Source organism: Tursiops truncatus, chromosome 11 (genome assembly GCF_011762595.2).
Source record: "Tursiops truncatus isolate mTurTru1 chromosome 11, mTurTru1.mat.Y, whole genome shotgun sequence".
NCBI classification, from domain to species: Eukaryota; Metazoa; Chordata; class Mammalia; order Artiodactyla; family Delphinidae; genus Tursiops; species Tursiops truncatus.
Genome location: NC_047044.1, coordinates 25,930,398 through 25,952,584, shown reverse-complemented (window position 1 = coordinate 25,952,584; position 22,187 = coordinate 25,930,398). Strand labels below are relative to the sequence as shown.

Here is a 22,187-nt window from a genome sequence, read left to right as displayed (position 1 = left end):
GATGAAAGCCCAGAAGGTGCTGTTTGGCACTGCCATGGTCCTTCTGTGTCCTATAAATTCCTGCATCTCATGGTCATACCTATCAGAAGGCAACTGTATGCAGGGCTGCAGGTAATCTGCAACCTTATGACTGTAAATTAACAAAAGCTACTATTATGAACTGCTATGAAGATTGGAAGTTACTTGGTTAAATTGTGACTATGGGTGTTCTCAGGTGTCCACGATAATTTTTTCTATTAGAGGTCCACGTATGATTCAAAATCGGAAAGCACTGCTTTATTGTGTGGCAGTATCTTTCATTATTAGCTATAATCTAACTCATCAAAAATTTTCTCCATCTCTCTTTTTAAGGAAATGCAGACTTGGTGTTTTCCCTAAAGTGACACTTGGGAATATGCCGGATTGGTCACACATTTAATATAATCAGTTCTATTTTCTGTATGTACATCTTCAGACATCAAATAACAATGGGTGTGCAAAATAACAACAGGGTCCCATAAGATTTCCAAAGATTCAAATATGCAAATAACCAGGGCAAGGAATGAGCTGACGTATTTACGAATGTCTCCATCACCTAAACGTGCTAGTTATTTTGTTAGTACAGGGGGCGTGAGTGCTGGATGACCAGAGGAGAAACTGCTTAGGACTTCGAGCTGAGTGGAAGTAGATAAAAAGGCAGGAGGAGGCAAAGGCAAAGAGAGCTCAGCTCCCTCCTTCACTAGCTGTGACCTTGGGAAAAGTGTCTGAGCTTCAATTCGACCCATATACCAGGGATAACGATGCCTATGGCATAGGACTGGCTCAGATAAGTTACCGCACTAGGAAAATAAAGTGCTTCGTCAGCACGAAAGCACCATACAATGGAGAGAGATGACACTAAACAGGCTGCTTCTTCAGAGGGTCTGCTCACTCCTGTGCCCACACCTGTCCTGGTGTTGCCCTCCTTCTTGTCTGTCTTGCTCCAGCTCAGGACGGCTCTGCCTTGCCCTCAACATCCTACCACACCTCTTCCCACAACACCAGGGAACATCTCCTAGAATTCCAGGTACTGTGACAAACCGTCCTTCCCTCTCCCACCAGGCTCAAGGAATGGGCACATGGACAACTTTGCACAGGGTAGACTTGAAATTAGTTTAAACATTGATTGGGGATGGGTGGGGAGAGGGAAGGATGAATAGGCAGAGGATTTTTAGGGCAGTGTCACTATTCTGTATGACACTATAATTAAAGGTGGATGCATGTCATTACACACTTGTCCAAAGCCATAGAATATACAGGAGTGAACCCTAATGTAAACTAGGGACTTTGGGTGATAATGACATATCAGTGTAGGTTCCCCCTACATTGTACCCCCTGTTGGGGGATGTTGACAGCAGGGGAGGCTGTACATGTGTGGGGACAGGGGGTGTATGGAAATCTCTGTACCTTCCAATGAAGTTTTTTGTGAGCCTAAAACTGCCCTAAAATAGTCTATTTTAAAAAATGATTATACAGACACACAAACAGATCTGCTACTGAGATGGGCTCTGACAAATGTGAAAATTTAAGAAATCTAGCTCTTTTTTTTAAATATAAGTTTATTTATCTGTTTATTTGTATTTTTTGGCTGCGTTGGGTCTTCATTGCTGCACATGGGCTTTTCTCTAGTTGAGGGGAGCGGGGGCTGCTCTTCGTTGCGGTGCGTGGGCTTCTCATTGTGGTGGCTTCTCTTCTTGCGGAGCACGGGCTCTAGGTGCACGGGCTTCAGTAGTTGTGGCACGCGAGCTCAGTAGTTGTGGTTCACGGGCTCCGGAGCGAAGGCTCAGTAGTTGTGGCGCACGGGCTTAGCTGCTTCGTGGCATGGGAGATCTTCCTGGACCAGGGCTTGAACGCGTGTCCCCTGCACTGGCAGGCGGACTCCCAACCACTGCGCCACCAGGGAAGCCTCTAGCTCTTGGTTTAACATCAAAGCCAACATCGTGTTTATTTAAAAAAATGATGGCACCTGCTTTGAATGTGGTGAAGGTCTACAGGGAATTTACAATGTTAGGCTGACAGGAAACTATATGATATCCCACAAAACAGAAATTCTACAACAGACCTCACAATGAACATTTCCAGTTTCTATGCTCGGAGCCACTAACTACTGCCTAAACACATCTTAAACAGCGAGCACGTTTTGTTGAAACATTTCTCTAAGGACAAATACAGCAGACAAGCTTTAAATAAAGTTGCAACACATAAATCATTCCTAAAACAATCAAGGTACTTACTTCCCAGCTTCTTATAAACAGAGAATTGTATTGACTTCAGAAAATTATAAATCTGCTTTTATACCCTCTGGGTTATCACTCCTGTTAAATGTACCTTTCTTTTTAAAAAAGCTTCTTAACTACTTTTAATAAAAATAGGCCAATTTCATTCTTTTCAGTGATTTATCTTTTTAGACCAACTCTTTCCTTAGCACATGTGCTAAACTTCTTATACACCTCTCTCCAGATAGTCTTGAATTTTAAATAATGCCATTTCATCCTACCCCCGGTTTCTCAAAATTATAGAAATAGGCATAATAGGTTCTTTAATCATGCATGTTCATATTAGTAAGTATATTTGAATGTTTTCCCAAACCAATACAACTATATTTGGATTCAATGCAAAAATGTTCCATGTGAGGCAAAATAATTTGGTATTTAAGAAACAAAGAAAAAGGATCTAAGTGAGTAGTTGCCCGAGGGAAGCTAGTTCCTCTCACTATTATTGAACCCATAATTAAACCTGATACACTAGAAAAATGACAGGGTGAGAAACATACATAGTGGGGAAATATTTAAATGAATACAAGAGTGACAAATCAGGAGAAGGGCTAAAATCGCATGGATGCTAACTGACAGAGAAGGATAATAATAGCATTATGGGCTGCAATGGAAAGGGGAGGAGTTTCAGACGATTTCAATTTATCAATAGATCACAGCAACCATATAAGCAGAACAACTAACTATACATGCTGTAAACTTGGGACGAATGCTACTTTTTTTTTTTCTTTTGAACAGGAATTTCTATGCTTTTACTATAAGTGGGTGAAAGATTTACAATAATTTCTTTACATAATAAAATGTAGTTATTAGAAAGAATAAAACAGGACTTCCCAGGTGGCGCAGTGGTTAAGAATCCGCCTGCCAATGCAGGGGACACAGGTTCGAGCCCTGGTCCAGGAAGATCCCACATGTTGCGGAGCAACTAAGCCCATGCAACATAACTACTGAGCCTGTGCTCTAGAGCCCGCGAGCCACAACTACTGAGCCCATGTGCCACAACTACTGAAGCCCACAGGCCTAGAGCCTGTGCTCGGCAACAAGAGAAGCCACCGCAATGAGAAGCCCACGTACCACAACGAAGAGTAGCCTCCGCTCGACACAACTAGAGAAAGTCCATGTGCAGCAACAAAGACCCAACGCAGCCAAAAATAAATTTAAAAAACAAAAAGAATAAGACAGCTGTATGTACTGATACTTAATATATTTAAATAACAAATGCTACTTTCACTGTCCAAAATCAGCAACATAGAGAGGCGGGGTCAAGATGGTGGTGTGGGAAGACACGGAATTAGCGTCTCCCCACAACTAAGGTGCCTGCCAGCCGCTGGTGGAAGACTCGGACGCCCAAGGAGATGGGAGGAACCCCAGAGTGAAACTGTAGGACGCAGGGGGACTGAGGGGGGAGGAGAAGCGGAGGCCAGACAGGATCAGCGCCCCTGAGGCTGCGGATATCATGAGAGGCAAGCAGGAGGGGCCCTCCCAGAGCGGAGGAGCAGGAGAGGAGAGGAGGGCGTTTGCCCCACCCACTCTAGCCCAGGAAGCCTGCTGGGCTCCCAGGTGAGGTCCCCTGCCCTCTGAGCCCAGGGGTGGGGGGCACATCTGGGCCCCTTCTGTTCCTTGAGCCTAAGCCCCACTCCGCCATGGCCCCCAGGGCCTTTTCCATCTCTGTGGGTCCTGAGCAGTGGCCCCGCCCACTGCCCAAACCTCACCCTTGCTTAGGCCCCGCCTTCCACAGCCAAGGCCTTCCCCCGCCCCTACCCTTTGTTTTTTTCCTTTTCCCTCCTCCTCCTTTTTTACTATTGTGGTACTGATGTACCTTCTGGTTGTTGATCCACCTATATTTTTATTTTTATATTCTTTCTAACATATCTGTTAGTTTCCTAGTATAATTTTATTTTTTACTTTGTTATTGTTCTTTTAGTTTTTTTTTTTTTTGGCCGCCCCACATGGCTTACAGGATCTTGTTTCATGAGCTGGGGGTTGGGCCGAAGCTCCTGTGGTGGGAGCTCCGAGTCCAAACCACTGGACTAACAGAGAACCTCACATGCCAGGGAATATTCGTCGGAGTGAGGTCTCACAGAGTTCCTCATCTCAGCACCAAGACCCAGGTCTACCCAATAGCCTACAAACTCCAGCGCTGGAAGCCTCCGGCAAAATAACCAGGAAGATAGGAACACAATCCTAATCATAAAAAAAAAAAAGAGAGATGGCAAAAAAATATTTCACAGATGAAGGAGCAAGGTAAAACCTACAACACCAAATAAATGAAGAGGAAATAGGCAATCTACATGAAAAAGAATTCAGAGTAATGATAGCAAAGCTGATTCAGAATCTCAGAAACAGAATGGAGGCATGGATGGAGAAAATACAAGAAATGTTTAACCAAGATCTAGAAGAACTAAAGAACAAACAGAGATGAACAACACAATAACTGAAATGAAAAATACACTAGAAGGAATCAATAACAGAATAACTGAGGCAGAAGAACGAATAAGTGAGCTGGAAGACAAAATGGTGGAAATAACTGCAGAGGAGCAGAATAAAGAAAAAAGAATGAAAAGAATTGAGGACAGTCTCAGAGACCTCTGGGAGAACACTAAATGCACCAACATTGGAATTATAGGGGTCCCAGAAGAAGAGAAAAAGAAAGGGTCTGAGAAAATATTTGAAGAGATTAGGTTGAAAATTTCCCTAACATGGGAAAGGAAATAGTCATCTAAGTCCAGGAAGCACAGAGAGTCCCAGGCAGGAAAAACACACCAATATGCATATTAATCAAACTAACAAAAATTAAATTCTAAGAAATATGAAAAGCAGCAAGGAAAAAACAAAAAATAACATACAAAGGAATCCCCATAAGGTTATCAGCTGATTTTTCATTGGAAACTCTGCAGGCCAGAAGGAGTGGCAGGATATACTTAAAGTGATGAAAGAAAAAAACCTACAACCAAGATTGATCTACCCAGCAAGGATCTCATTCAGATTTGATGGAGAAATCAAAAGCTTTTCAGACAAGCAAAAGCTAAGCAAATTCAGCACCACCAAACCAGCTTTACAAAAAATGCTAAAGAAACTTCTCTAAGCGGGAAACCCACAAAAGCAAACCCAAAACAATTAAGAAAGTGGTAATAGGAACATATATATTGATAATAACCTTGAAAGTAAATGGATAAATGCCCCAACCAAAAGACACAGACTGGTTGAATGGATACAAAAACAAGACCCATATATATGCTGTCTACAAAAGACCCATTTCAGACCTAGGGACACATACAGACTGAAAGTGAAGGGATAGAAAAAGATATTCCATGAAAATGGAAATCAAAAGACAGCTGGGGTAGCAATTCTCATATCAGATAAAATAGACTTTAAAATAAAGACTGTTATAAGAGATAAGGAGAGACACTACCTAATGATCAAAGGATCAATCCAAGAAGATATAACAATTATAAATGCTTATGCACCCAGCATAGGAGCACCTCAATCCATAAGGCAAATGCTAACAACCATGAAAGGAGAAATCTACAGTAACACAGTAATAGTAGGGAACCTGAACACCCCACTTACAACCATGGACAGATCATCCAAACAGAAAATAAATAAGGAAATACAAGCTTTAAATGACACAATAGACCAGATAGATCTAACTGATATTTATAGAACATTCCACCTAAAAGTGGCAGAATACACTTTCTTCTCAAGTGCACATGGAACATTCTCCAGGATAGATCACATCTTGGGTCACAAATCACGCATCGGAAAATTTAAGAAAATTGAAATCGTATCAAGCATCTTTTCTGACCACAATGCTATGAGATTGGAAATCAATTACAGGAAAAAAAACTGTAAAAAACACAAATACATGGAGGATAACAGTGCACTACAAAATAACCAAGAGATCACTGAAGAAATCAAAGAAGAAATTAAAAAATACATAGAAACAAATGATAGCAAAACCACGACAACCCAAAACCTATGGGACGCAGCAGAAGTAGTTCTAAGAGGGAAGTTTATAGCAATTCAATCTCACCTCAAGAAACAAGAAAAATCTCAAATAAACAATCTATCCCTACACTTAAAACAACTAGAGAAAGAAGAACAAAGAAAACCCAAAGTCAGTAGAAGGAAAGAAATCATAAGATCAGAGCAGAAATAAATGAAATAGAAACGAAGAGAACAATAGCAAAGATCAATAAAACTAAAAGCTGGTTCTTTGAGAAGATAAATAAAATTGATAAACCCTTAGCCAGACTCATCAAGAAAAAAAAGGGAGAGGACACAAATCAATAAAATTAGAAATGAAAAAGGAGAAATCACAACTGACACTGCAGAAATACAAAGGATTATAAGAGACTGCTACAAACAACTATAGGCCAATAAAATGGACAACCTGGAAGAAATGGACAAATTCTTGGAACGATACAATTTTCCCAGACTGAACCAGGAAGAATTAGAAAATATAGACAGACCTATCGCAAGTAATGAAATTGAAACCGTAACTAAAAATCTTCCAATAGACAAAAGTCCAGGACTAGATGGCTTCACAGGTGAATTTATCAAACATTTAGAGAAGAGCTAACACTGATCCTTCTGAAACTCTTCCAAAAAATTGCAGAGGGAGAAACACTCCCATATTCATTCTACGAAGCCACCATCACCCTGATACCAAAGCCAGAAAAAGATATTACAAAAAAAGAATATTATAGACCAATATCACTGATGAACATAGATGCAAAAATCCGGAACAAAATACTAGCAAACAGAATCCAACAGCACATTAAAAGGATCATACACCATGATCAAGTGGGATTTATCCCAGGGATGCAAGGATTCTTCAATACACGTAAAACAATCAATGTGATACACCACTTTAACAAATTAAGGAATAAAAACCATATGATCATCTGAATACATGCAGAAAAAGCCTTTGACAAAATTCAACATCCATTTATGATAAAAACTCTCCAGAAAATGGGCACAGAGGGAACCTACCTCAACATAATAAAGGCCATATATGACAAACCCACAGCAAGCATCATACTCAATGATGAAAAACTGAAAGCATTTCCACTAAGATCAGGAACAAGACAAGGATGTCCACTCTCGCCACTCTTATTCAACAGTTTTGGCAGTCCTAGCCACGGTAATCAGAAAAGAAAAAGAAATAAAAGGAATACAAATTGGAAAAGAAGTAAAACTGTCACCGTTTGCTGATGACATGATACTATACATAGAGAATCCTAAAGATGCCACCAGAAAACTACTAGAACTAATCATTGAATTTGGTAAGGCTGCAGGATACAAAATTAATGCACAGAAATCTCTGGCGTTCCTATACACCAACAACGAAAAATCAGAAAGAGAAATTAAGGAAACAATCCCATTTGCAATTGCAACAAAAAGAATAAAATACCTAGGAATAAACCTGCCTAAGGAGGTGAAAGACTTGTCCTCAGAAAACTATAAAACACTGATGAAAGAAATCAAAGATGACATAAACAAATGGAGAAATATACCATGTTCTTGGATGGGAAGAATCAATACTGTGAAAATAACTATACTACCCAAAGCAATCTACAGATTCAATGAAATCCCTCTCAAACTACCGGTGGCATTCTTCACAGAATTAGAACAAATAATTTTACAATTCATATGGAAACACAAAAGACCCTGCATAGACAAAGCAATCTTGAGAAAGAAAAACGGAGTTGGAGGAATCAGGCTCCCCGACTTCAAACTATGCCACAAAGTCACAGTAATCAAGACAGTAATGGTACTGGCACAAAAACAGAAATATAGATCAATGGTACAGGACAGAATGCCCAGAGATAAACCCACGCATATATGGGCACCTCATTTACAACAAAGGAGGCAAGAAAATACAATGGAGAGAAGACAGCCTCTTCAATACATGGGGCTGGGAAAACTGGACAGCTACATGTAAAAGAATGAAATTAGAACACTCCTTGACACCATACACAAAAATAAACTCCAAATGGATTAAAGATTTAAATGTAACACCAGACATTATCAAACTCTTAGAGGAAAACATAGGAAAAACACTCTGACATAAACCACAGCAAGATCTTTTTTGACCCACCTCCTAGAGTAATGAAAATAAAAACAAAAATAAACAAATGGGACTTAAAATCTTTTGCACAGCAAAGGAAACCATAAATAAGACAAAAAGACAACCCTCAGAATGGGAGAAAATATTTGCAAATGAAACAACAAAGGATTAACCTCCAGAATATACAAACAGCTCATGGAGCTCAATATCAAAAAAACAAACAATCCAGTTAAAAAATGGATGGAAGACCTAAATAGACTTTTCACCAAGGAAGACATATAGATGGTCAAGAGGCACATGAAAAGATGCTTAACATCACTAATTATTAGAGAAAGGCAAATCAAAACTACAATGCGGTATTACCTCACACCAGTCAGAATGGCCATTATCAAAAAATCTAGAAACAATAAATGCTGGAAAGAGTGTGCTGAAAAGGGAACCCTCTTGCACTGTTGGTGGGAATGTAAATTGATACAGCCACTATGGAGAACAGTATGGAGATTCCTTAAAAAACTAAAAATAGAACTACCATATGACCCAGCAATTCCACTACTGGGCATATACCCTGAGAAAACCATAATTCAAAAAGAGGCATGTACCACAATGCTCATTGCAGCACTATTTACAATAGCCAGGACATGGAACCAACTTAAATGTCCATTGACAGATGAATGTATAAAGAAGATGTGGGGGCTTCCCTGGTGGCTCAGTGGTTGAGAGTCTGCCTGCCGATGCAGGCGACACGGGTTCGTGCCCCGGTCCGGGAAGATCCCACATGCTGCGGAGTGGCTGGGTCCGTAAGCCATGGCCGCTGAGCCTGCGCGTCCGGAGCCTGTACTCCGCAACGGGAGAGGCCACAACAGTGAGAGGCCCGCGTACCGCAAAACAAAAAAAAAAGATGTGGTACATATATACAATGGAATATTACTCAGCCATAAAAAGAAACGAAATTGAGTTATTTGTAGTGAGGTGGATGGACCTAGAGTCTGTCATATAGAGTGAAGTCAGAAAAACAAATACAGTATGCTAACACATATATATGGAATCTAAAAAATAAAAAAGAAATGGTACAGATGAATCTAGTTGCAGGGCAGGAATAAAGAGGTAGACATAGAGAATGGACCTGAGGACGTGGGGTGGGAGCGCGAAGCTGGGGTGAAGTGAGAGTAGCATTGACATATATACACTACCGAATGTAAAATAGTTGGCTGGTGGGAAGCAACAGCATAGCACGGGGAGATCGGCTCGGTGCTTTGCGATGACCTAGAGGGGTGGGATAGGGAGGGTGGGAGGGAGGCTCAAGAGGGAGGGGATATGGGGATATATGTATGCATATGGCTGATTCGCTTTTTTGTACAACAGAAACTAATACAGTATTGTGAAGCACTTATACTCCAATAAAGATCTATTAATAAAAAAAAATCAGCAATGGAATATTTTTATTTACTGCTACATTATGGGTTTAAATTTTTTTGGTGGGGGGGGGAATGAGTGGGGGCGATGTTTTGTTCCGACTCAATCATACTCAAAGTATAAGCTGGAATAACCAATTCCAAACCCACAAGAGTATTCTTAGGTTTTTGTTTTGTCCTCAGCAAACTATCATTACCCTGGTGATCATGAAAATGATATGCACCAAACAATCCAGGGCTAGAACCCAATGTCCAGCATCTTCAACCACTCAGTTAAGTTCGCTGAGGGAGCCGGCGCTTGCCCACCCCACCGCTGGCTTTCATCTCTAGGTACGCACATGATGCTGACTGCCAACGAAAGGTGGGGAAGAGGATTCGTTAAATGTATATTGAATATCCAACTCCAGGGTATGTCATAGCTAGAGCACTATTTTCATTGTATATTTATAACATTTTATTTAATCTCCTTGGAGTGAAAAGCAGCAACAGTGGGAAAGTTTATTCTTTAAGAAGAAAATAATAAACTGCGGAGAGTGAAAGTCTCCTTGGAGGATATCATCTTATTAAAAAGCTTCATGAACTTGCAATGAGACTCTAAAATAAATACACTGTGTAGGTTGAGCATATCCAAGTGAAAACAAGGTTTCTGAAATCTAATGAGAATCACCAGAAATATGAATTCTTTAAAAAACAAAAAGAATTCATGATCAGGTGGGATGATTTAGATCCTACAGTATTTCAGAAGAGAGTCAGTTTCAAGCAGCTTCTATTAACAGCTCCAGCCTGGAGGGGGTGAATTGTGTTGCTTTCTTCTCCACCTTTCTCCCTGGGGAGGAGACACACTGATCACAGGTCTGGCTGAGCGACGGAGCAGAGTGTTGGGGCGTGAGAAGGAGGCCCATGCCTACTGGGAGGGAAGGGCCAGGGATCTCACTCTTTCTCTCTAAACCACCAGCGGCATCTACACCTACCCTACTGCCTGGCATCTCCAAAGTGCCTCAGAAATGTTCACAGAAATCAAGAGGAGCCCATCCAGGAGCCATCTTGATTCAAGGGCCTAAGTTACACCCGGCCCTCAGCCCGCATGGAGACTGAAGCCCACAGACAACAGGGAATGCTGGTCATGAAAACGGAAAAGCAAAAAGCAGCACAACATTGCTCCTCTCTCCCTTCCCTGGATCTGCAACCTGTTTCTGTCCCCTGGACTGGATGGACCACAGTGTATTTACAGCCAACCTGGGAGACCAGTGGAGAGCCTGGCAGTGAAAGGGGACACAGCCATGAGATGGGGTGGGCCTCCCTCTTCCCTGAATGCAAGATACTTTAAGCCAAAGATTTTGTGAAATGACGTTTATTGTTTTAAAAAGCTCAAGTCTGGAATTAGATAGTAATGATAGTTGCCTAAGTGTGAATTGACTAAAACCACTGAATTGTAAACTTAAAAAAAAGCAAGCTTAAGTTGTATGAGACTCACCCACACTGGACTTGTACCAAACGCCTGACTATTCCGTTCCCTCAAACCATGGCTTATGTCACATTTTTTCCAGGAGATTTCCCTAAGAGCAGCTATTTGCAAATTATTACACTTAAAATTTAAATCCAGGCGATTTGATGTTTTCTGGAAGAAAATGTACACTAACATGCTTCTTTATGCCTTCAGATAACAAAACAGCTGGTGTGAGAAGGGGCTGAACAACAGTTTCCATTAGATTCTCATAGGACTTCCTTTTTGTTATATACGCAGAGAAACAGATCTAAAGGAAAATATTATCTGGGCTCAACGTAGTGAATGGCATCCCCCAAACAGACCAAAGACGTTGACTTTCCATGGAGTGAAAGTGCGGCCACTCCACGTATTACCTCAGAACTTATCCTAAGAGAGAGATGGCAACCTTGGCTCAGACACTGGATCTAATTTATTTTATTCCTGCTGGTCTTTCAAGGTCTGACGAGGACCCTCCCTCAATCTTCATCCGGGTGACCTGCACCCACTCATCTAGCTGCCACCCAGTTAGATCACGCGTCATATTTTCTTCCCCTTTTCCAGTGTACCTACCTCAGGGCACTTTAGCTTTATAAGCTACGATGCTGTTGTCCTTGAAGAGAAACAGAAACACTGCAACGTGAGCATCCTTTTTCTTTTACTGAGTAAGCTTTGCTATCCCTCACAGACTGAATAAAGTGAATCACATCGCAGAGGGGCGCATCACAGCGAAGATGTGCCCAAACGCAAATCTCCAGTGTAGTGCTTATCAGACACCAATTTCACGTTAAAGATGCTTTGGAAGCATCTCTACATGCCTTGAAGGTGGTGCATAAGACAACCAGTGAATGTGAAATCAGGAGTGCGGCTCCCTGGGTATAAGAAGGTAAGGCCCATTCATAAATATTCATGTCTTACCATTTAAAGAGAAACCGAACACTTAAGTTAGACTTTTGATGGATCAACAGGTGTGTTATTAGATTTCCATGTGATAGAGAGTCACGAACAGTTGACCACTGTGGACACTGGGCACACATGGGATCTATGGTCATCAGTGAACAGTGGGGCGGATTACACGGGATTTACTGTGCTTCCACGGGCCACACGTGCTCACATGGGCAACGCCTATGCTTCTTCACCTCCCCAAGTCATGCCACACCCTCGCTGCTTATAGGACGCGGGGAAAACACAACCGCCAGCAAGAGTGCAGCTCAATTTTGACAGAGACTTAAGAGAGATTTAAAATCCCTTCTGGGTCACTAATCACACCAAGTGCTCAGCAACCAGAGGCTGACCATGCTGGACTAGGCAGGTGGGCAGGAAGCCTGGTCTGATTAAGGCAGTGAGCAACGTGGTGAGAGCATGGAAACAGATTCACGGTAACCACGTACAGGGACCCAGCTGGCAAGTGCTACCGAGAGAAGAGAACTGCAGTTATTTACAACGCGCAGCCGTGGCCCTTGTAACCTTCCGTCGGCACAAACGTTCATTTTAAAATCTGGTAGTATGCAGAGAATTTTCTCCAAAATAAAAACTTGAAAGAACATGAGGACAGGAACCAGCGGCTTCATCTTGGTATTATTATCCTTTCTATGGCACAGAGAATATGGTCCCAGTTTTTACAGAATATTGCCAGGAGAGTCACAGCGAAGAAGGTGCCGAGAATGTGGAAGCGGCTCTTCATCATGGGTGAGATGAACTTGGCGATGGTGGACACACACACCAGGATGACAGTCATGAAGGCCAGGACCACATTGATGCATTTCCCCAGGAGGACCTTGGCGTTCACGGTGTCTGTCTGCAGGGCTTGCTGCTCCTGCTGGTGGAGCTCCAACTTAGAAATGCGAGTCTGGCAGGACTCCAAGGCTTCCTGTGGGCGAGAGGGAGAGTGAGGATCAAATGCTGTTGAGATCACCAGCAACACGTGAGCGTGAGCTGGGACGTGCGCGAGGGCCACCCAGCTCAGGATGCTGCTGCCTGTGCAGCTTCGAACTGACGATGATAACGATGACGATGGTGATGACAGACAGAGAAGTAAGACAAGAATCCCAAGGCTCACTTTGTCCTGTCCTTCACAGACAGAATGCGCATGTATCTACAACCATGAAGTACCATGAATGAGGAATTACGGTTAGGTATTTTTGACTCCACCTATATTTAAAATAAAGTGCATAAAATACTGGCATCTGGTGGAACCATCAGAGACAAACCAGAAGAGGGGTGGGATTCCGTTTTGTGACAGGTGACTAACTCCAGTCACGGGGCAGGTGACATCTCCAACTGCTAGTCCTTTTGTTGTTTTCTTTTTGGCTGTGCCACACGGCATGTGGGATCTTAGTTCCCTGACCAGGGATCGAACCGGGGCTCCCTGCAGTGGAAGCACAGAGTCCTAACCACTGGACTGCCAGGGAAGTCCCACCAACTGCTAGTCCTTATTCCACTGCTCAGTCCATGTGCACCTGTTACAGACCAGTGGAGGACGGAGGGAGGGATGGGGCCCGGCTGACTGTGGGGCTCTCATGGCTGCTCTTCGAACGCTGCGTTACCAGGGCGCTATCTGAAGCTACAGCTTCTCCCCAGATCTCATTCTTGCCAAGGCTTTGATTACTAGACACGGACGACTCCAAGTATCTCCAGTCCAGCTGTCTCTCTTGAGATTGACTCATGTGTCTACATGCGTCCTGGACATCTCCACTTTGAGCTTCTTAAAAGCACCTCAAATGCACCATGGTCAGTTGTGGATTCATATCTGCACCTTCCCTGCTCCTGCCATCAACCGTGTCCCTTCCAATTCCTCTTCTCAGAAAACAGCACCTGATGCACCGAGTTGTCATGTGAGAAACGTGAGAGGCATGCCTTGACACCCCTCTCGTCTAATCCAGCACCCGGCCCCTCCGATGCAACATCTGGTATTTAGCTTAACTGGTCCATTTCTCTCTCCTCCCACAGTAACCCCCCACCTCAGTCATCAGGGTCTCCACCTGCAGTAACTTTCCACTCATTTCTCTTCACACCCTCTTGGTCTTCAACCTCATGAATCCACTTTCCACACAGCAGCCCAAGTGATCTTTGAAGGACGCATATCTGATGTCACTCCTTCTTGTAGAAACTTTTAAATCTTTAACGTGGTCCAGGCCCAGCCACTGTCTCCTGCCTTGCTTACCTGGTAAGCCTCCTCCCCCCTCACTGTGTTCTGGCCATACCGGCTTTTTGAAGTTCTGAAAAGGACCATGCTCAGGGCCTTTGCACACGCAGTGTGCTGTGGCCGAAAGGTTTGCCTCCCCACACACCATTCCCCTCTACCTTTCAGGTCCCACATTGATGGTCACATCCTGAGGGACACCCTCCTGGACCCACCAGACTATGTCAAGTCTCCCTCTGGCCCTTGTCCCTAACCAAGGGACCACACCTGCACCGCGCAGGAGGTACGTGCTGGCAGCAGGAGGTACGTGCTGGCTGAATGCTCCAGACTGGATGCCAGTAATGGGATATGAGGCTTGAGAGAGAAAAACCTTACACCTCTCGGGAGAAAAGGATCGAAGTAGAGGTGGTACAAGGAGCTCCTTTTAGTTCACGAGCCTGTTTTCCAACTCATTTACCAGTATGTGTTTGCTCAATTAAAATCCAGTCATGTTTTCAGGTTTTAAACGAGCATAATGGCTCCAAAACTTATTTACTTTCCTTCTGCTGAACATACTCTATGGGCCAAGGGTTCTCTGTTACTATAGGAACTTCCATTACACAGGCTACCAACAAAAAAGGTACAACTTCTTCAGATCTCACATTCTAAAAAGTTCCGGCTTTCTACAATGACAGGCGAGTGCCCCCAGTATCATGCATTCTTTTCAAACACTTAGGCCCATGGTGTCCTCTCTTTTAGGCATGGCATGGAAAAGGTGATAGGACAGGATAAAAGATCAACACTTTAGGCAAATTCATTCATCTGTGATTGGGTTGATGAATTACATACACAAATAGACTAATCCTAGAACTGCCTTAGAACTTCTGTCAAATTTTCTACCAAAAGGAAAATCCAAGAAAATTAAGCAGTGAATTCGTAAGGAATTTTGGTCACAGCACCCACTAAGAGATATACAGCCCCACAATCTTTAGTACTTCCTCGGGCCCAGTATTTAACTTATTGGGGATAAGGACAGAGGACAGGATTGTCTTTAAACTCTTCTAATTGAGAATTCAAGGTTAAAAAACTCATTTGTATTTTAAAACAACAACAAAACCCTTGCATCCCTATAGGCAACAGTCACCCTCATCTATACGACTCCATCATCTTGTATAACCCTGCTTATAAGAACAAAAGAAACAAGAAATAAAGAGGAAGCTGAGCAGGTCCAACTGCCAAAAGCCTCAAGAAATATGGCTACTCATACATAATAAATACAAAAACTGGCCAATATTTATTTTTATCCGCTTATTATGTGTCAGGTAAAGATTTAAGTACTTTACATGTCTTATCCCATTTAATCCTCCTGACAGCCTTTTGAGGTAGAGCTCATTAATATTTCCATTATATAGATGAGGAAACTGAGGCACAGCGTTGATGTTGCAGGTTTATGGTAAGAGGCAGAGCCAGGATTCTAACTATCCTAACAAGAAAGACCCTCCAGCCACTCACACAGGCATCCTCTTTGCACTTCTGAGCTACAAGGTGAAACTAGAAAATGCTGAAATGAACTCTTCTACATTTTTAAGCTCTCTTTGTGAAGTCCCTCCCTTTATCTTACCCCTCCATCTCTAAAGTATGTTTCTTTAAAAAAAGGAATAATAATATAAACCCAAACAATCCTCTAAATAAGAAAACCATATATTTAAACATCAGTTAGTGGCATCCCAGACATATTCTAAAACAGAATGCTCTAATAAAAGACTGCACTGTCCACCTGGCAACACTTCACATTTAAACGGGTTCCCATTTTTTAAACCAGTCAGCAGTGAAGTTAAGTCTCCTAGCCCAGAGCAGTGGCAGAAATCCCCCAAGTGTCTTGTGCACCAGGGTCCTCAGAGGCGAACAAGTCTGATGCTGTGGCTCCCAGAATTGTCCAAGGAGACGTTGGGATTAGCACAGGCTCAGCCCCAGACACAGTGTGGAACAAAACGTGGGTGGCTAAAAGTCTGGCTTACACACTGTGGGAGAAATCTCTCCTTCTGTTTCAGCCCCTTGTAAAGTGGGGCTGGAGAAAGTAAGCACTGCCTACGAAGAAAATGTGTAAAACTGAAGCTGAGCATGACTGCGAGAGTATACTTCTTTGTTTTTTTCTTTAAAGAGGTGATCAATGGGCATGTAAATCACTGCAGCCATTATGGAAAACACTATAGAGGTTCCTCCAAAAATTAAAAATAGAACTACAATACGACACAGCAATCCCACTTCTCTGTATATACCTGAAGGAAATTAAATCAGTACCTAGAAGAGAAATCCACACCCTCATATTTATTGCAGCATTATTGACAATAGCCAAGACATGGAAACAACCCAAGTGTCCACTGATGGACGAACAAAGAAAATGAGGTACACATACACACACACACAGACACACACAGGCACACTATGCAGCCGTGAGAAAGAAAGAAATAGTTCCATGTGCAGCAACATGGATGGACCTAAAGGGTATTTTGCTAAGTGAAATGAGTCAGACAGAGACAAATAACTACTGTATGATCTCACTTATCTGGCAGAATCTAAAAGGGGAAGGGAGGTAAAATGGATGAAAGGGATCAAAAGGCACAAACTTCCAGTGATAAGGTGAATAAGTCCTGGGGAATGTACTGTACAGCTTGGTCACTATAGTTAACAACACTGTATTGTATATTTGAAACTTGCTAAGGGAATAAGCCTTAAAAGTTCTCATCATAAGAGAACAAATTTGTAACTATGTGAGGTGATGAATATTGACTAAACTTATTGTGGTGATAATTTTGCAATATGTACACATACCAAATATTATATTGTACACCTTAAACTAATACCATTATATGTCAGTCAATGATATCAGAATAAAAACTGGGGGGAAAAGAGACCCTCTAGTACCCCTAAAAAAAGGAGCTCAAGAAGCCTAGGGTTGCTTCACTACAGCGTTAGTATCACATTAATACTGGAGCATGCCTTTGTTTATACTGATCCAGTTACCCCTTCCCTCCATCCATCAGGATCCCACCCACCTTCAAGTCCCACCTCCTCCAGGACATTTATTCACATTCATTACTCAAGGATTATCTGCAAGACCTTGGTCAAGTCACTTAACCTCTCTGTGCCTTGGTCTCCACATCTGAGAAATTAAGAGAATAACAAAAACTACCTCAAAGGGCTGTTGTGAGGAACAGATGGGGAAATTAGACATGTAAAGTGCTTTGATAGTGCTTGGAACACGGTATGCACTCAACTGCTTGAAATTCCCACAAATATGAAAGCTATTATTTTAGAGATGAGCAAATAGACTTAAGGCTTGCTCAGGACCATGAAGCTGGTAAATGGCTGGGACTGAAGTCCAGTGTCTGACCACTAAGTGGACCCCTGCCCCACTTGTCCATAGCTTGCTGGGCACTGCACGCCTAAATTTCTGAGGCTTTCAGAGTCTGCGTCACGTGATTTGGCCCTTGTTCACATTGTCTTGAGCCAAGTGGCAGTTGTGTTACTTCTGACCCTCCACCTAGGCGAGCATGCCGAAGGCAAGATTTATCCAATGTTTTAAAATTTGTAAAAACTGTGGTGATGGTGGGGAGAGTAGAGTATCGGTGATAGGCTTGGGGTAGATAATAAATATTTGCTAACTAATTTAGGCAGAAAGTAAACAGAACATAGCTTAGTGTCTATAACATGAGCTAATGGGGTTAATATGGTGAAGAATAAATGTTTGCTCCACATGCCAGAAATCCCTTCAGGCTTGGGGGTAATGCACTTAGTTTGTTAAATGAATGAAAGGCTGGGAAGAGCCCACGTGAGCTCTAGTGGGGAGAGGAAAGGCACCTGGATGTCCCGTGACCGCTCGTGGGCCTGGTAGGCCACCTTCTCCTCGATGCTGGCCAGCTCCTGCTTCAGGTTGGACGTCTCGTGCTGATGCAGGTCCGTGAGGTCATGCAGCTGGTCTTCCAGTCGCTCGTACCTTTCCAAAGAGAGGAGGTGATTCTGAACGTGACATTTCAAAGGTGTTCTGACAGCACTTAGAAAACGGCATCCTTTGTGTCTCACTGTCACCAGTGCCCCTTGGCTTGCTCTCATCCCCAGGCAGACTGTGCTTCCAAAAAAGTAAGTCAAGCTGTGGGGAACATGCTTTTGGAAAACACTGAACTCTAGCTCCAGAAAGGACTGGTCTCTGCAGTCTTAACTCTGTCCGCACCGCTGAGGGTTCATGCAAACCAAACCTGACTTTTCCACCCACATCAGACCAACACCTGGCTGTGGGGACAACAGGACAGGTCTTATCACTGGCACATTCACCAGGGCTGGTCAGGAGACAGGGCTGTCAATCCTCCTGCTAAAGGCGAGGACCCACTGGCATCCCGGTGCTCTTCCCTCTTCCGACCCCACAGTGCCTAATGGTTCACGGCCACAGCTCTCATGCGCCAGAGAGGCTGTAAGGAAATGACCGATTTCTACGCTGGAGCCAATTCCACTTATTTCCCAGTGCACACAGTGATTCCGAATACATGTGTCAGCGCTTAGGACTTAAGTGTCAATTAAAAAATCATGCTTCTTGCAAATTAAAGATGGCTTATCAGGTGGCACTTCCGAAAGTCCAAATCTAAAGTAACAGAACCACAAAGATTCCCATTCCCACCCCCAATCCCCTCAGAGAAGGGGAATTTTGTATTGCATTTGAAACCCTGTAATATTTATTTGGAAACAGGAAGCACTATTTGGGGAAGGTGCATTAGCCTGGATGACTTCGATCAACGCCAGTTTTAGACGCTTAGTCACCTCATAGAATCATTTTAAAAAACACTTTGATATAGATTTAATGATTTTTCTCAGGTAGGATTTCACAGGTGCCCAATGTTGGTGTTTTGTAAGCAAGCCTTTAAAAAATCTCTTGACAGATGAATGGATAAAGAAGACAGGGTACATATATACAAAGGAATATTACTCAGCCATAAACAAAAGTATGAAATAATGACATTTGCAGCAACATGGATGGACCTAGAGATTATCATACTAAGTGAAGTAATAAGTCAGACTGAGAAAGACAAACATCATATGCTATCACTTATATGTGGACTCTAAAAAAAAATGATACAAATGAACTTACTTATAAAACAGAAACAGACTCACAGACTTAGAAAACAAACTGATGATTTCCAAAGGGGAAAGGAGGCAGGGAGGGATGAATTAGGAGTTTGGGATTAATGTCTACACACTACTATACATAAAATAGATAATCAACAAGGACCTACTATATGGCACAGGGAACTCTACTCAATACTTTTAATAACCTATATGGGAAAAGAAGCTGAAAAAGAATAGATATATGTATAACTGAATCACTTTGCTGTATACCTGAAACTAACACAACATTATTAGTCACCTATACTCCAATGTAAAATAAAAACTAAAAAAAAAAAAAAATCTCTTAAAGGAAGTAATACAGTGAGTGGCCAAATCATGGAGATCACAAACATGTTATATAACAAATGAGAGCCAAAGCTGTCCTAACGGATGCTTGTGACTTGAAATAAAGGGATCCAAAGGGTGCTGTATCCCAAACTATCTGAATGGAATTAAAGTCAATATTATCTGGAAAAACTGTGACGCAGAAACACTTCTTATGTGACAAAGAATCCAAAGTCAAAGATGTAGGTGGAAAGTTTTTAAAAAATCATTTCATAAAATATGACAGCCGAAAAAAGCCACATCTCTAAATTAACACATATATAAAATCATATATCACATAAAAAACGTGTAAAGTAAATTTAAATTTTAACTCTTACCATATGTAATAGGCATTCACTTTTTTTTTTTTTGCGGTACGCGGGCCTCTCACTGTTGTGGCCTCTCCCGTTGCGGAGCACAGGCTCTGGACGCGCAGGCTCAGCAGCCATGGCTCACGGGCCCAGCCACTCCGTGGCATGTGGGATCTTCCCGGACCGGGGCACGAACCCGTGTCCCCTGCATCGGCAGGCGGACTCTCAACCACTGCGCCACCAGGGAAGCCCTAGGCATTCACTTTTTAATCTACATTTTTAGAAGTTAACATTTATTTGACAAAAAAACTTGGGGGTGCATATTTTTATTGGGAAAATGGTGGAAAATCACCTCATACTTGGGCATACACACTAGTTAAGCTAGAGGCACCTAAAAGCCAGCCTACACAACACCGGACTTTAAAAATTAGCTAATATAATCCACAAGATTTGAATTTATTATTGATTATACTTATAATCTTAAGATTCCTTTTGAAAGCTCTTCATTTAGGGCGAAAGTTTACTGAGCAAAATACAATATCATAAAAAAATACACTATATAAAGACTTCAAGATTTATGTACCAAATAAAAGCTACCTAGCTGGACAATGAATTCGTTTTTTACTTGACAGTTATTATGGAGGGAAATCAAATACAGATCTACGAATTGGTGTACCGAGACCTCATAACAGCAGCCTACTGCGTCAGGAGCTCAGTATGCACGAGTCACCGACTATATAGTGATATTTTAACAGACCCACATGTATAAGGTCTTTCTCTAAGCTGTCAGGCTTCAAGTCACAAATTACAAAACTAAGAATCACAAGGTATGGCAAGAACTACCGATTCCTAAATGCCTTTTGACCTATATCCATATTTACAGAAAATACAACCACTAGCATATCACCTTCGAGCAATCTCTCCGCAGGTAGTAACTCGTACTCCTGAAAGAATGTGAAGAGAAGAGCATGAAATACCTGTATGTCTCCTCTTGCAGGGTCTGAGAGATGAAGCCATACTCCCTCTTGAACTGCGCCTTCAGTGCCTCGATGTCCTCGGCCAGCTGCGCCTGGGTGTCCTTGATCTCCCTGAGCTCCTCCAGGATGGCCGTGAGCTTGCCCTGGCTATCCAGTGCGCCAGTGCCCCCGGCCCCAAACGACTGGTTCCCGTTGCTATCGGCGGAGCCTGATGTGCCGCTCGAGCACTCGTCGTCACTGCCGTACTTGGGCTTGTTCACGATGGTGGCGCTGCCCCCGTAGGCCCTGGCGCTGGTCTCGGGCCGGAACTCCTCCAAGGAGTTTCTTAGGTGAGCGATATTGTCGGCACTGCCAAACTTATTCCGGATCAAGTTGGCGAACTCTCTGGGCTTGCTGAAGACGAACACGGGTGGGGTGAGGGACACCCCCGGCAGGCCCGACTTACTGCTCTCCAGGCTGTGGGGAGCGGTGCGAGCCTTGGCCTGGGCATCCTTCAGAGGGGACTGGATGTCCTTCAGGTTGTCCTTGGCAATGTCCTTTGAGCTCCTGGGGGCCCCATTCTGCTCGAGCTCCCGGAGCTTTCTGTGATACTGCTCTAACTTCTTCTGCAGCTGGGCAATGGATTGAGCCGACTTCTGATTCTTCTTCTCAAAGACCTGCTTGATGCGGCCAGCCTGCTGCTTGTCTGCGCTGCTGACTAGTTCCAGATACTCTGCGACATTCCCATCGCGGGACGTTTGCTCGATTCTTATCTGCTCTGTGACCTTTAGAATTTTCTGCTTCAGGCTGTCCGCGCTGAGTTTGACCTTGTGGAAGTCCAGGATGCCATCTGGTACATCAAAGTTGAGGTTGGTGTCCGACCCACCTCGGCGGATGTTCAGGGGAAGGCTTAGGGTATTCATGTCATGACGTTCTACCTGGAGGAGACAGGGAAGAAGCACTTTCAGACTAGAAGTCGAAGAGACAGTCGCTGTGATGGAATCTGTGCACACACAACAGACATACTTTACGCCCCAGATTTTCAAACTGCAAGTATTC

The 22,187-nt window shown here is 42.9% G+C and overlaps 2 protein-coding genes across 6 annotated transcripts in view; both read right to left on the bottom strand.

Moving 5' to 3' along the window:
• Positions 1-18,358, bottom strand: part of CEP83 (centrosomal protein 83) — a 219,872-nt gene extending 201,514 nt beyond the window's left edge. The window contains exon 1 of the transcript XR_012324253.1: positions 18,242-18,358. The gene's annotated coding sequence lies outside the window, so the exon portion shown is untranslated. The remainder of the gene's footprint in view (positions 1-18,241) is intronic.
• Positions 11,112-22,187, bottom strand: part of TMCC3 (transmembrane and coiled-coil domain family 3) — a 315,420-nt gene continuing 304,344 nt past the window's right edge. For all 5 annotated transcript variants that reach the window (XM_073788347.1, XM_073788348.1, XM_073788349.1 and 2 more), the window contains 3 exons: positions 21,150-22,066; positions 18,242-18,377; positions 11,112-13,129 (listed from right to left, as the gene is read on the bottom strand). In XM_073788347.1, the coding sequence (XP_073644448.1) occupies positions 12,827-13,129; positions 18,242-18,377; positions 21,150-22,051 (1,341 nt within the window). In that variant the 5' untranslated portion in view covers positions 22,052-22,066 and the 3' untranslated portion in view covers positions 11,112-12,826. The remainder of the gene's footprint in view (positions 13,130-18,241; positions 18,378-21,149; positions 22,067-22,187) is intronic.